General features: G+C 41.6%; 1 protein-coding gene across 1 annotated transcript in view; it reads left to right on the top strand.

The window, feature by feature from the left end:
* Window positions 1-16,810, top strand: part of LOC126360237 (exosome complex exonuclease RRP44) — a 167,841-nt gene that overhangs the window by 130,248 nt on the left and 20,783 nt on the right. The window contains exon 16 of the mRNA XM_050007693.1: window positions 16,052-16,204. Within this exon, the coding sequence (XP_049863650.1) occupies window positions 16,052-16,204 (153 nt within the window). The remainder of the gene's footprint in view (window positions 1-16,051; window positions 16,205-16,810) is intronic.

Here is a 16,810-nt window from a genome sequence, read left to right as displayed (position 1 = left end):
AGATTTTAATGTTATGTGCTCTAGCCATTCATCTAGAAGTTTGATCTTCCCATTTTCAAAAATCTTCATCCATTATTGAGAAATGCTCCAAAAACATGGGTTTTGAGTACCAAAACTGAGCCACAGATTCCAAGGTGGCTATGCACCATGGGTGGAATTTTTACAATGTGTTCTTAAGATCCCAATCTCAAACAATTTTTAAAAATTTTCTTGTTATAGCCACCCATTTCCAAGATACAGAGCTTCAGCATTACTCTACCTGTACACATAAATGCACATAAAATCCAGTGTGGTGTGAAAATGTAATTTAAAAGTGGCGTAACATGGAGCAGTGTGCTGTAAAGTGTCTCTTTTATCATCAGAAGGATTCTGTGTACCCCATGTTGTAGTACTGAAGGACATGAAAAATTTTTGTGCGCATAAAATTTGGTCTGAGATAGTTTTGCATTATTTCAATTTGGCATAAGTAAACTATCAAACTTTTACTGACCCATAAAGTTCTCTTCATATGAGTGACATGCGCTGCTGTGACAGGGAAAACAAGGGAAAAATGGAAAAATGCTCCTATTGGAGCCCCAGTTTAAAAGACTCTGACTGAAAAGTGGGATACCATGAAAAGTTGGATACCAACTGCATCACTCTATCTTCTTTAGCATCTTTAAAAATTTACCAAAAATTTTGGAATGTGACCATATTCACACTTTTTTTGCTGATAGAGGAGCAGACAGCAGCAGTGGGAGATACACAGAAAAGTAATAAATATTGGAAGATAGTAGACAGTGATTGTGGTATAGAAAGAGTGAAGGAGACAATGACAGTGTGAGAGGAAGAGAGGGACACAGTGGCAGTGGAAGGAGACATAGAGGAGAAAGAGTAAAGGAGGGAACACCAGTCAAACAGGCATAAAGAGATGTAGAAAGTGGAAGTGGTTGAGAGCTAGTGAAATGAGGGATGAGAGTGAGAAGAGACAGCAGCAGTAGGAATGAATGAATGAGACTGAAGCAGTAAGAGAGAGCAAGGAGGAGACAGTGACTATGAGAGGAGGCAGTAATACAAGGATGGAATGAAGAAGGCAGTGGTGTGAGATAGGAGACAGTTACAGTGAGAGAGATTCAAAGAGAGAATGACTTGGACTGAGTTAATGAGTGAGAATGAGCATGTGGAAGTGGATGGGTATGAGTTACAGAGTGCTGAACTAGTGGATGAGAGATAGTTATAGTTAGGGGGCTTGTGGGAGTGAGTGGAGAGTTGCTTGTTAAAAAGAGTATGAATATGTTTATGTACCAGATTTTTTTGGGAAAATTTTTAAAGGTGCTAAGGAAGGTAGGATGAGGCAGCTGGTACCCCACTTTCCAATCAGTCTTTTAAACAGGAGTGTATTTACCTTTTTTGTGCTGCAATAGGAGTATTTTTCCACTGGCTATTAACGTACTCATATACTGTTGTAGTAATGAAGATGGAGAAACGGAAGAAAATTCAGAGACGATTATCTCATTACTTTAGGTACATGTCATTTTTAGCAACAAAGGGAAAATTCAGTGTGCAACTGTCAAATGAGTGGGTTTCATTTCCAGTATTTGAAAAAGTATTGATTTTTGCTACCAATGGGCTTTGAGGTGTATACATTGGTCGACTTGAAACCTTTGACAAAGAACTTCAGATTCTTCATTTTCTAAAAACTTTGCCTCCCAAGAGTACATGTTAATGTTGTCTGTAGTTCATGTGCCATATCGGATTACTGGAGAGTCAAATACGTGTCTCCTAGAAAATGTTTAGGTGTACATCATAGACAGGTGTAACTAGTAGTGGTCTCAAAATAATCTCGGCAGATAATTTCTGTTTTATTTAGAAGAGGAAATTGTGTGGTACCCTTATGAGATTTAAGATAATTATAGTATCAAGATACCTGAATTTTGAACTTTTCAAGACATGCTTGTATTTTGGTATTTACATGAGCTGTGGAACAGGATCCCATGCAAGACCGTTTTTGGCTACCTTTCCTGAATTTGTTTAGGTTAGAAAGGCAGACAGCAGCATTTAATGTTTATTTTTATTTAACAAATATCTCCAGAAAACTTCATGTAAAATGAGTCCTCAGCCTTTATGAATTGTTGAAAGAATATCATATTCCACTTATGGTTGTAGAGGTTTTTTATTTTGCCATAGCAATTTCAGCATTAAGCCATTGTCAGTCGTATATAATTGAGGCCATACCATTACTTACACATCTGCCACAATATAGTTACTTGACAGTAACATAAACCTGAAATTGTAATAACAAAATTAAAACTTCTGCAACCACAAGTGAAATATGATATCCTTCCAAGAAGTATCAGAAAAGATCCAAAAAACATGACTGCTGCTCTGTGCCTGGAATAGGCTGGTATACTATAAGAAGGATAAATTGCTACTCATCGTATAGTGGAGATTTTGAGTCACAGATAGGCACAACAAAAAGACATGTAAGCTTTCAGCCAGAAGGCCTTCTCATGAAATAGACAACACACACACACACACACACACACACACACACACACACACACACGCACAGCTTTCACACACATGACCACTGTCTCTGGGTGCTGAAGCCAGACTGCAAGGAATTGTGTGTAATGGGAGAAGTAGACTGGATGGTGGGGATAAGGAGTAGGCTTGGGTGAGGATGGGGAGGAAGAACAGTATACAGGTGAGAGATGGTAAAGTGCTGTTTGAGGAAGCATACAGGGACAGGGTTGAGAGAGGGTAGGGCAGCTAGTTGCAGTCTGGAGTGCTATATCCACAAGTAGCTGTGTACCAGAGTGCACATCAGAAAAACAGAGAGAAATGATGACACAAGGCAGGAAGACCAACTGCGAAAGGGACTCAAACCCATGCCAGAGTCAAGCAAAATGGCTGGCCAAAAGGCGGACCGAACACAACAAGAGCAAGTCAATAGCAACCTGTGCAATAATGAACTTCCAACGCAGTGCTATCAAGAGGTCAAGTATGAACCACAATCCATATCAGGACCAAAGAGGAAAACCAATGCCAAAGCGAAACTGGCAGTAAGCAATCAGTAGTACGGTGGATATAGTAATGGACACTATCAGATGAAATACACGATGGACTGAGTGGTCATAGTGTGGCGGTGTTTATGCTGGTCATGAGGGGCATTTTTGGCCAATGTATTCATGTGGCAAAATTGTGGGTCACTCACTAGGCAACTGCAACTCTGCAGCAAAACTGCTCTTTAATCCATCAAGGTCCATTTTCTCTGGCAGGGATTCAACTTCCATGCAGCCCAATCCCAGAGGGAGGTTAGACGGAGGGCAGAAAGGATGGGAGGGAGGGGTGAGTAGAAAAGGAGAGAAGTAAAAACACTATGGGTGTACTTGGGGAATAGAAGGCTGTGTAGTACTGCAATGAGAATAAGGAAGGGGACGGGTGGGTGAAGAACAATGACTGACAGAGGTTGAGACTTGGAAGGTTATGGGAATGTGGGATATCTACATCTACATCTACATCTACATCTACATGACTACTCTGCAATTCACATTTAAGTGCTTGGCAGAGGGTTCATCGAACCACAATCATACTATCTCTCTACTATTCCACTCCCGAACAGCGAGCGGGAAAAACGAACACCTAAACCTTTCTGTTCGAGCTCTGATTTCTCTTATTTTATTTTGATGATCATTCCTACCTATGTAGGTTGGGCTCAACAAAATATTTTCGCATTCGGAAGAGAAAGTTGGTGACTGAAATTTCGTAAAAAGGTCTCGCTGCGACGAAAAACGTCTATGCTGTAATGACTTCCATCCCAACTCGTGTATCATATCTGCCACACTCTCTCCCCTATAACGCGATAATACAAAACGAGCTGCCCTTCTTTGCACCCTCTCGATGTCCTCCGTCAATCCCACCTGGTAAGGATCCCACACCGCGCAGCAATATTCTAACAGAGGACGAACGAGTGTAGTGTAAGCTGTCTCTTTAGTGGACTTGTTGCATCTTCTAAGTGTCCTGCCAATGAAACGCAACCTTTGGCTCGCCTTCCCGACAATATTATCTATGTGGTCCTTCCAACTGAAGTTGTTCGTAATTTTAACACCCAGGTACTTAGTTGAATTGACAGCCTTGAGAATTGTACTATTTATCGAGTAATCGAATTCCAACGGATTTCTTTTGGAACTCATGTGGATCATCTCACACTTTTCGTTATTTAGCGTCAACTGCCACCTGACACACCATACAGCAATCTTTTCTAAATCGCTTTGCAGCTGATACTGGTCTTCGGATGACCTTACTAGACGGTAAATTACAGCATCATCTGCGAACAACCTAAGAGAACTGCTCAGATTGTCACCCAGGTCATTTATATAGATCAGGAACAGTAGAGGTCCCAGGACGCTTCCCTGGGGAACACCTGATATCACTTCAGTTTTACTCGATGATTTGCCGTCTATTACTACGAACTGCGACCTTCCTGACAGGAAATCACGAATCCAGTCGCACAACTGAGACGATACCCCATAGCTCCGCAGCTTGATTAGAAGTCGCTTGTGAGGAACGGTGTCAAAAGCTTTCCGGAAATCTAGAAATACGGAATCAACTTGAGATCCCCTGTCGATAGCGGCCATTACTTCGTGCGAATAAAGAGCTAGCTGCATTGCACAAGAGCGATGTTTTCTGAAGCCATGCTGATTACGTGTCAATAGATCGTTCCCTTCGAGGTGATTCATAATGTTTGAATACAGTATATGCTCCAAAACCCTACTGCAAACCGACGTCAATGATATAGGTCTGTAGTTAAATGGATTACTCCTTCTACCCTTCTTGAACACTGGTGCGACCTGCGCAATTTTCCAATCTGTAGGTACAGATCTATCGGTGAGCGAGCGGTTGTATATGAGTGCTAAGCAGGGAGCTATAGTATCAGCGTAATCTGAAAGGAACCTAATCGGTATACAATCTGGACCTGAAGACTTGCCCGTATCAAGCGATTTGAGTTGCTTCGCAACCCCTAAGGTATCTACTTCTAAGAAACTCATGCTAGCAGATGTTCGTGTTTCAAATTCTGGAATATTCCATTCGTCTTCCCTGGTGAAGGAATTTCGGAAAACTGCGTTCAATAACTCCGCTTTAGCGGCACAGTCGTCGATAACAGTACCATCGGCACTGCGCAGCGAAGGTATTGACTGCGTCTTGCCGCTTGTGTACTTTACATACGACCAGAATTTCTTCGGATTTTCTACCAAATTTCGAGACAATGTTTCGTTGTGGAACCTATTAAAGGCATCTCGCATCGAAGTACGTGCCAAATTTCGTGCGTCTGTAAATTTTAGCCCATCTTCAGGATTTCGCATTCTTCTGAACTTCGCATGCTTTTTCCGTTGCCTCTGCAACAGCGTTCGGACCTTTTTTGTGTACCACGGGGGATCCGTTCCATCTCTTACCAATTTATGAGGTATGAATATCTCAATTGCTGTTGCTACTATATCTTTGAATTTGAGCCACATCTCGTCTACATTCGCATAGTCAGTTCGGAAGGAACGGAAATTGTCTTTTAGGAAGGCTTCTAGTGGCACTTTATCCGCTTTTTTAAATAAAATTATTTTGCGTTTGTTTCTGATGGATTTGGAAGAAATGGTATTGAGCCTAGCTACAATGACCTTGTGATCACTAATCCCTGTATCAGTCATGATGCTCTCTATCAGCTCTGGATTGTTTGTGGCCAAGAGGTCAAGTGTGTTTTCGCAACCATTTACAATTCGCGTGGGTTCGTGGACTAACTGCTCTAAATAATTTTCGGAGAATGCATTTAGGACAATCTCGGAAGACGTTTTCTGCCTACCACCGGTTTTGAACGAGTATTTTTGCCAACATACCGAGGGTAGGTTGAAGTCCCCACCAACTATAACCGTATGAGTGGGGTATTTATTTGTTACGAGACTCAAACTTTCTCTGAAGTGTTCCGCAACTGTATCATCGGAGTCTGGGGGTCGGTAGAAGGAGCCAATTATTAACTTAATTCGGCTGTTAAGTATAACCTCCACCCACACCAATTCGCACGGAGTATCTACTTCGACTTCACTACAAGATAAACCACTACTGACAGACACCAACACTCCACCACCAATTCTGCCTGATCTATCTTTCCTGAACACCGTCTGAGACTTCGTAAAAATTTCTGCAGAACTTATTTCAGGCTTTAGCCAGCTTTCTGTACCTATAACGATATCAGCTTCTGTGCTTTCTATTAGCGCTTGAAGCTCAGGGACTTTTCCAGCGCAACTACAACAGTTTACAACTATAATTCCGACTGTTCCTTGATCCAAGCACGTCCTGTAATTGCCAAGCACCCTTTGATATTGCAGCCCATCCCGCACTTTCCCGAGGCCTTCTAACCTAAAAAACCGCCCAGTCCACGCCACACAGCCTCTGCTACCCGTGTAGCCGCCAGCTGAGTGTAGTGAACTCCTGACCTATTCAGCGGAACCCGAAACCCCACCACCCTATGGCGCAAGTCAAGGAATCTGCAGCCAATACGGTCGCAAAACCGTCTGAGCCTCTGATTCAGACCCTCCACCCGGCTCTGCACCAAAGGTCCGCAGTCGGTTCTGTCAACGATGCTGCAGATGGTGAGCTCTGCCTTCATCTCGTAAGCAAGACCGGCAGCCTTCACCAAATCAGATAGCCGCTGGAATCCAGAGAGAATTTCCTCAGATCCAAAGCGACACACGTCATTAGTGCCGACATGTGCCACCACCTGCAGCTGGCTGCACCCTGTGCTCTTCATGGCATCCGGAAGGACCCTTTCCACATCAGGAATGACTCCTCCCGGAATGCACACGGAGTGCACACTGGATTTCTTCCCCTCCTTAGCTGCCATATCCCTAAGGGGCCCCATTACGCGCCTAACATTGGAGCTCCCAACTACCAGTAAGCCCAACCTCTGCGATTGCCCGGACCTTGAAGGCTGAGAATGATCCTCTGAAACAGGGCAGGCAGCTGCATCTGGCTCAGCCAGAGACAGTGCCTGAAACCGGTTTGTCAGACGCACCGGGGAGGCTTTCTGATCAGCCTCTGGGGACGCCTTTCGCTGCCTGCCACGCCTTGGAACGACCTCCCAATCAACCACAGGCGAGGGCTCAGCCCCACTGCGGGCAGCAACCGGGGCAACCACAGCGGCAGACCGATCTGGGGACAGACGGGATGAGGTTGACATCCCCATGATACCCGAGTCCGGCTCCCCACAGTGGTGCCCATTGGCAACAGCCTCAAGCTGCACGACCGAAGTCAGCGCCAATTGCAGCTGTGAGCAAGGAGATCCCACCTGTGCAATTGTTTCCTACCAACATCAGATTTTCTCAATTGTGCAGATGAGAACACTCTCTCCAATGTATCCCTCGTTTCTGTAAACCTCCAGACATCAACCTACATTAGTCATTGTCCTTCACCCATCTGTCCCTTTTCGTGTTCCCACTCCAACACTGTACAGCTTTCTACTCGTACTCTCTCTGCCTACCCCTTCCCGCCCCCAGCCTCCTCCTTACCGATTCCATCCAGATTGCTTCTCCCATCATGCACAGTTGCTTGCAGTCTGGCCTCGGCAACCAGAGACAGTGGTCATGTGTGTGTGTGTGTGTGATATGTCTGTTTCAGAAGAAACCCTTCATCGTGAGTGGCACTCTATCCTTTCCCTAATTTGTCATTATTCCATCCTGGATTTTCTGTTGTTTGATAAAATGATATACCGTATTTCACCACCAGCTAAAATGTTTAATATAAAATTTTATATGTCAAAATTAAACCTGTATTGCAAATCATAACAGAGATCCAGCTGGCAAGCCCCCGGATACCGAGTTAAGATAACTGGTGTGGACCAATTTCCAACCTTTTATTTAGTTACATGTTCCAAGGATCATTTAACATGTCAGATCATAATGATGTGGAACGAGTCCTTTCTGATATCAAGACTCTTGCATGAAATCTTCAGTGATAACTCCCACTTTTACCCCAAGAGTAATCTGAATTTGCTGTTATGTGCAAGTGCTCTTCTTGTAAATCATTCTCTGTAAGCATAGTGTGCTTAGTTTGAAATCAACAGTTAGGTACTTCTCATCTGTTAGAGGAGGTGTCATCCCATCTTTTTTATATGAACGGGAAGAGATTATTTTCCAAATGCTATACAAAGTCACTCAGAGTGCTGAGTTTCATTTAAACACTCCTTTATTCTGAAGAAATATAAATAATAGCTAAATAAATCATTATATGGAAATGTTCCCTTTTCAACCCGATGACTGACTGTGACTGAATACCTTGTGCAGCACAACAGTAAAGACACTTCAGCCAATCCTACATGTACATGAAGGTAACCAGCACTTTATTGATTCATGGTAATGTATAACGTATGTGGTAGAAAACATATCACAGAGGTGCCTCCTTGTGTGATGAAGCATGCATTGAGAGGAGTGGACAACCTTTAAATCTAAGAAGCTTCTTCTAAAAGAAACTTATCACTGCTGTTGAAAATTAAGCATGACGGTGTTAAAGTGACATTGACTATATGCCTTAGGTGATAGGTGATTAATAGCCACATAAAGAAGACTGAAAATGTTGCGAAGCTTTCGGACAGTGGCCAGGACAGTTTAGCTGTGTACTAGATTGCTCTGAAGGACATTATCCAAAAACATAACAATATTTTCAGTTTAGTTTTATGTGCCTTTTGGTTGCTCAACACTCCAATATTTATCTGTACCCAGGACTTCCTGTTGTCATATTTATTGAAAAATAACTTTTGTGTTCATATTACCAGCTCATAATACTGCCTGTTCACTAAGATATAAGTAAAGGTAAAAAGCACACTTTGGGATGTAAATAACATGTTCTCAGGAATCCAGTTAAGTTACCTTTATGGGGACATACGAAATCACTAAAGGTGAAGTCACAACAAAAAAACCATAGGGCTATAGTCACTAAGCTGATGATGGATGAAGTCGTATATATCACCAGACACACTCTTGGAAACAAAGCGTATTAATCTTGTAAATTAGTTTTGGTTCAGTCAAACCTCTTTCCTGGCAGCTAGTCCCTTTACTGTTTTGGCAATAGGTGGCTCATTACTCTTTATGAACACTGCAGTTTTGATTGAATGGTGGATAGTAGCAGGCAAAAACTCTCAAAAAATATTCGTACATCTATTTTGGTTTTAGAAGTGTCTTGAAAGCTCATAATTTCAGTACAATAATACATGATTCACAAAATACCATGGCACCTCATATTTCATGGTACAAAAATAAAAACTTATGCTGCCACAGACAGGGGGCTTCAAGATAAAAGTGTTGATTAGCCTTACAGTCTTGTGTTTTATCTTCAGTACATTCATTTGCTTATCAGTTCTCGCACAAAATATTACAATAAATTATGAAAATACAGATAAAACACTCAGAAGTTTTCCTCATTGTTCTTGTCAGTGGCCATTTCCATTTGTTGAGAAAAATTGAAGCAAACAAAAGTGATTTTGGCACTCAGTTTGAATTACATTTGTACACTCTTTATAGCTACGAAAGCAGATGTACACAAGAGATTCATCACCCCAGTTGTAAGTTAAAAGTTGTTGCAACAAGTGACCGACTGCAGAGTTGGCTACAACTTCTTAGGTTAAACAAATGTCCACTACTACTATTACTACTACTACTACTACTACTGATTGTGATCCCTATGGACAGACATTATAACAAATTTATGATGTCTGTACATAAAATAGCACAGAAGTAAACAGTGTATTGTTTTCAGGAAGTACGGACTGTTTAGATGTCATCTTTCATATCTCATTGTGTTACTGATGCACTAATCAGTGCCAGTTCTCAGGTTTTCAGTGTTGTACTTTACTTCACATCAGATTAATCACCTCTGCATATTACAATTGATACTTGACAGTATTATGAAAAGGATAGTTGCACTCACCATATACTGCAGATGCTGAGTCACAGATAGGCACAACAAAAGACTGTCAAAGCTTTTGCCCAAACTGGAAAGAGACGAAGAAGTACGCGCGCGCGTGCGCGCGCACACACACACACACACACACACACACACACGAGCCAAATCTGTGGCTGCCAAGGCCAGGTAGTTTGGCCTTCACAGCCAGAGACTGAGTGTGTGTGTGTGTGTGTGTGTGTGTGAGTGAGTGAGTGAGTGAGTGAGTGAGTGAATGTGGGAGCACGCACACGTGCGCATGTTTTTAATTCTGATGAAGGTCTGTTTGGCTGAAAGATATTACGCCCCCCGCCCCCGTCCTTCTCCTCTAGTTTTTAACATCCACTCCTTTTTAAAGACATTCATAGGTAATTACACCATTAATTCAAGTTTGCAGGTACTTTTTGCATAATAATATAGAAATTTCAAACAATGGAAAATCCAGGATGGAATGTAACAATACGAGAGAAGGAAAGTTGCTACTCACCATATTGCAGAGACGCTGAGCCACAATAGGCACAATAAAAAGATGCACACAATCATTGCTTTCGGACATTAAGGCCTTTGTCAGCAGTACACCCACCCACACACACACACACACACACACACACACACACACACACACACACACACACACAAGCACAACTTGCACACACATGTGCAGTCTCAGAGAGCTGATGATTCATTGATGACATCTTTGCTATCTGGATTGAAGGTGAAGACACGTTATTCACATTCCTCCAGAACCTCAACAACTTCTCCCTCATTTGCTTCACCTGGTCCTACTCAACCCAACAAGCCACCTTCCTAGATGTTGACCTCCACCTCAGAGATGGCTACATCAGTACCTCCGTCCATATCAAACCTACTAACCACCAGCAATACCTCCACTTCGACAGCTACCACCCAATTCATACCGAGAAGCCCCTTCCGTACAGTCTAGCCTTCCGTGGTTGTCGCATCTGCAGTGATGAGCAGTCCCTCTCTAAATATACCGAGGGTCTCACTGAAGCCTTCACTGATCGTAATTATCCTCCCATCCTTGTACAAAAACAAATCTCCCATGCCTTACCTTTCCAGTCTCCCACCACCTCCCACAGTCCCACAGGCTGGCCTCAGAGGAGTATTCCCCTCATAACTCAGTAGCATCCAGGACTGGAGCAACTGAATTACATTCTCCACCAGGGTTTTGATTACCTCTCGTTGTACCCTGAAATGAGAAATGTCCTACCCACTATCCCTCCCAGCCCTCCTACCATGGTATTCTGCCGTCCACCGAACCTACACAATATACTCGTCCATCCTTACACAACCCCTGCTCCCAATCCCTTACCTCATGGCTCATACCCCTGTAATAGACCTAGATCCAAGACCTGTCCCATACGTCCTCCTACCGCCACATACTCCAGTGCGGTCACCACACATCAAAGGCTGGACTGCCTGTGAAACCAGTTATGTGATCTACAAGCTAAGCTGGAACCACTGTGCTGCATTCTACGTAGGCATGACAACCAACAAGCTGTCTGTCCCCATGAACGGCCACTGACTAACTGTGGCCACAAAACAAGTGGACCACCTTGTAGCTGAACACGCTGCCAAACATGATACCCCTCATCTCAATGACTGCTTCACAGCCTGTGCCATATGGATCCTTCCCACCAACACCAGCTTTTCTGAATTGCGCAGTTGGGAACTTTCCCTGCAATACAGCCTATGTTCCCATAACCCTCCTGGCCTCAACCTTTGTTAGTCACTGTCCTCACCCACCCGGCCCCCTCCCTGTTCCCATTCCAGCACTACACAGCCTTCATTTCACCACCACACCCAGTCTTTTAATTTCTTTTATTTTTATTTTTGTTTCTCTCCTTTCCGTTACTTAACCCCTCCCCCCTCCGCACCTTCTTTCATACCGTCCATCTGAACTGCAACACTTCACTCTCCGCCACTCCCACCATACTACCCCTCCCCCTCCCCGCCCCAGCCTCCTCTTTACCCCCTCCCAGCAGCCACTCCCATTATGCACTGGTGCTGCTGCTCGCAGTGTAGTTTCAGCTCTCTGAGACTGCAGATGTGTGTGCAAGTTGCGCTTGCGTGAGTGTGTGTGTGCGTGTGTTTATGTGTGTCTACTGTTGACAAAGGCCTTAATGGACGAAAGCTATGATTGTGTGAATCTTTTTGCTGTGCCTATCGCAGCTCAGCATCTCTGCTATATGGTGAGTAGCAACTTTACTTCTCTCGTATTAATATAGAAATTTACTTGATTAAATCACACACACACACACACACACACACACACACACACACACACACACACACACACACACACATTGGTGCCTACCCGGACTTGGACTTTACAATCTTGGCTTCAACTTTCAGGCAGACCTTGATCTGTCTTTCCTGTAACAGCTAATTTTCCATCCTTACCCCATCCGTCCTCCCCATTGTTTCTGTACTTCCTCATCTGTTATAATGTTTATGGAAAGAAAACCTGTTGTCTCGCTTATTGTCGTACAAGGGTCTTTTCAAAAGTCCTCTGAACTGTAAAATAGAATTGAAGAAAATAATTTATTTTAAAATATACCTTTACAGGTATTTAATATAATCTCCATTCTTGCTTATGACAGCTTCCCAATGTTTCAGCAACTTGTATATTCCAGATAGAGCACCTTCATTGTTGAGCTGTCTGATTACTCGGGTCACCTGACTGAAAGCTTAATCAGTTGTAGCCAACTGGGAAGCAAATCAAAGTTTAGGGAGCTCATATCAGGGCAGTATGGTTGGTGGGGAAGTATTTCCCATATATCTTTGTCAAGTGTTTCTTTCACTGGTAGGGCAGTATGCAGTCTGTCATTATTATGCAAAATGAGGACACCAGCTGCAAGCATGTCATACTTCCTTTGACGAATTTTCAGGCGCAAAAGATTTTGCAAAAACAGTTTGTAGCAGGCAGCTGTTATAGACATCCCTTGGGCATGCTGTTTGTAGCTATGACTCCATTCGTGTCACACAAAGATAATCATTGGTTTTACTTTCGATTGTTGGAGGATGAAATTTTTTGGGCATGAAGAGTCAGAACTCTTACATTGTAATGACTGAGACTTCAGATCTGGATCAAAATCTCATATTGAGGTTTCATCAAGCTTACTAATTCTTTTCAGAAACTGTTCTCCTCCTGTTCGATAACATTGAAGCCATTCTGTGATTCTTTCTGCTCTTTACTCAGATCACTCAGATCATGTGGAACTCATCTGGAAGAAACTTTTCCCACCTTTAACTTTGCAGTTATGATTCTTTAAACTGAAGAGACAAACATTCAGGCCACATATGCAGTTTTTTCTCATGTTTTTTGTCGATCCTCTCTCAATATGTCATTAAAAATAAACTGAGAGTTGTAGTTGGTTCAGTTGATGGCCTGCTACTTTTTGAGTTGTCCTCAGTGCTGACACAACCTTTATGGTAATGAGCAGACTACCATGATACTGTGCTACAATCCATTACACTATTCTCACACACTTCTCTCAAAGTTTTGTAAATTTCCATTGGGTTCTTTCCAAGTACGGATCCAATTTTTCATGTAAGAACACTAGTAAACACTTGTAAGCTGACCTGCATCAGTTTCAGCTTCCAGTTTAAAATTGAATTACCCACTACATAGTCTTGCAAACAAGACACCACATATACAACTGTCATTACCTAAAGTCTCATTCAGGGCTAACAGGAACTCCTATCTTGATCACACTACTGTAATGGTCACACAAGCACAATGTGCAGCAATTTTGAAATGACCCTTGTATTTTATATAAATCACAGGCAAAATTATTCAGATATCATACAGACATTATGAGGATTTTATACATTGGATAAATTTGACAGAAAAAATAAATTCCTCTGACCTAGTTTTGTTCCACCACGCAGAATTGTTTGTCATTAGACTTTATATTTTATATATATTTCTTATGTACTATAGTAATAAGATAATATTGTGAGAAAGGCAGAGAGAGTGGTCTGTGTGCAAGTTGCATTTGTGTGTGTGTGTGTGTGTGTGTGTGTGTGTGTGTGTGTGTGTGTATGTGTGTGTGTGAGAGAGAGAGAGAGAGAGAGAGAGAGAGAGAGAGAGAGAGAGAGAGAGAGCGCACGCACTTGTTTACCTTCATATTTTCTGCAAACAGTGCTGCACAGCTTCCATATATTTAAAGAATGTGATCATGAAACTATCAGAAGGTGTTGTAATGCCCTTTTACTAAGGGATAATTTATCAAGTGACAATCTTCCAATTGCGGGTTCCATTACAACTACATCTACGTATATGTGATTACTCTGCTATTCACAATAAAGTGCCTGGCAGAGGGTTCAATGAAACACCTTCAAGCTGTCTCTCAACTGTACCACTCTTATTTTATTGTGATGATCATTTCTCCATATTTAGGTGGCTGCCAACAGAATGTTTTTGCAATCGGTGGATTGGTGACTGAAAATTCATGAGAAGATCCCATTGCAATGAAAAATGCCTTTGTTTTAATGATTGCCACTCCAGTTCACGTATTATGTCTGTGGCACTATCTCCTCTATTTCATAATTAATACAAAACTACCTGCCCTTATGTGTACTTCTTCGATGTCATCCATCAGTCCCACTTGATTCGGGTCCCACACCACACAGCAATACCCCAAAATGGGGCAGACAGGCATGGTGTAAGCTGCCTCTTTAGTGACCTGTTGCACCTTCTAAGTGTTCTGCCAATGAATCACAGTCTTTGGTTTGCTCTACCCACAACATTATCTATGTGGTCGTTCCAATTTAGGTTGTTTGTAATTGTAATCCCTAAGTATATAGTTGAATTTACAGCCTTCAGATTAGTGTGACTTATTGCATAATGGAAATTTAGCAGATTTCTTTTCGTACTGATGTGAATAAATTCACACTTTATTTAATCAGGGTCAATTGCCACTTTTTGGACCATACACATATCTTAACTAAATCATTTTGCAACTTGTTTTGGTGATTTGATGACTTTACAAGACGGTAAATGACAGCCTTATCTGCAAACAATGTAAGACAGCTACTCACATTGTCTCTTATGTTGTTAATATAAATCAGATACAATAGAGGTCCTAAGACTAGCCGGCCGCGGTGGTCTAGCGGTTCTAGGCGCTCAGTCCGGAACTGCGCGACTGCTACAGTCGCAGGTTCGAATCCTGCCTTGGGCATGGATGTGTGTGGTGTCCTTAGGTTAGTTAGGTTTAAGTAGTTCTAAGCTCTAGGGGAGTGATGACCACAGATGTTAAGTACCATAGTGCTCAGAGCCCCCCCCCCCCCTTTTTTTTTTTTTTTTTTTTTTTTTTTTTTTTTTTGCCTAAGGCCTTCTGTGTTAAAGGAAGGCCGAGTTGTCAGTTTATGATACAATTTTAATGAGACAGTGTTCAAAACACTGCAGTGCCAGTTTGTGCACTTAATGACTAATAGAAAAGATTTGTGAGTTAATGGATAGACGTATAAGTGACAGAGTCCCAACTATAGTAAGTGTGTGCTGAACACCAAAGAGCCTTCCTTTAATCTGATGTAATGGTATCTGTAACTTGAAGGTGTTTGTTTCACTGAAACTGGTTGTCCATAAACAATTACACATTATGGCTGTATGTAGTATCTTTGTGATGCCTTTCTTCAGAAACAGTTACCTTTCTTATGTTGCTACCAATACAAGAATCAACATTTGTTAGTCATCAATTTATATGAGAATTGCTGTTTCACTCTCCACATTTCACCTTTTGATTGTATTGGAAGGGAAGTTGTAGGAAGTGGACTCTTTTTGTCACTTGCCCAAACTTGGTTTCTAAAGGATATGTCTGTGTTACACATAATTTTATGTCACCTCCTTTGTGTATATTACTGTCAAAACTGCAAAACAGTGAAAATTATGATACCTGCTTCTTTGTTTAGAATGTCACATTTACAACTTTTAATACATTAGTTTATAGCATTACTTGTAGATTTTATTAAGATGCAATAGAACTTTCATTTATTTAATTTTTCATGTATCTATTACTATTATGTAACATTGATTTTACTTTCAATGAACGTGATTTTACTACAGATTTTCTTCAGAGAAAGAGTGCAAGATGAACAAGGCTACATCTTGTATGTGAGGAAAAATGCATTGCAAGTATTAATACCCAAATATGGATTTGAAGGAACAGTGTACCTGCTAGACAAAGACATGCCAGTGAAATTTGTCTATGACAGAGAGGTAAGAATAAGTTTTCACGTGTACTTGGGTGTTTCAGTAAATTACATCACATATACTGTATAGGGAAACATATTTCATACTGGTTACAAGTAATCATGAGTTGAGTACAATAGACTGTAAGCTTAACTGTAGTAGTCCCTGCTATAGATGGTAAACACATTTCAAATATTTATATTAAGCATTATTACATTTTCTTCATTTCATTAAAAAAAGCCTGATTTACTCACCTTTACTTATGGGAAAGAAAAACTTTTTTTCGAGGATTGAAGGAAGACACAGAACTTACGAAACTCTGAAAGATGAGTCTATCAGAGTGTGAACCAATGAGAGAGTGAAATGAATTTGGTGGAGGACACCAGACACAAATACAATATGAGAGTGGCAGGAAAACAGTTTGATTGTTTGTAATGTGAAACAGAAGACACAACTGAAGGTGTCCAGATAAAGTCAATAAATGTAAACAAGTTAAAAAGAGGAATAAGGAGAATGAGAACAGTTGTGTTATAAATACAGAAAAGGCAACAAAGATGTTGTTTACTTATCTGTTTGAAACAACACACCATTTGTGTCATGTTCTGTTGGCTGCAGTCTTGAAGAAGAACATTT

The sequence above is a fragment of the Schistocerca gregaria genome, chromosome 1, assembly GCF_023897955.1.
Source record: "Schistocerca gregaria isolate iqSchGreg1 chromosome 1, iqSchGreg1.2, whole genome shotgun sequence".
NCBI lineage: Eukaryota > Metazoa > Arthropoda > Insecta > Orthoptera > Acrididae > Schistocerca > Schistocerca gregaria.
The sequence above is the reverse complement of the archived record's forward strand: the minus strand, read 5'-3'. Positions and strand labels throughout refer to the sequence as shown.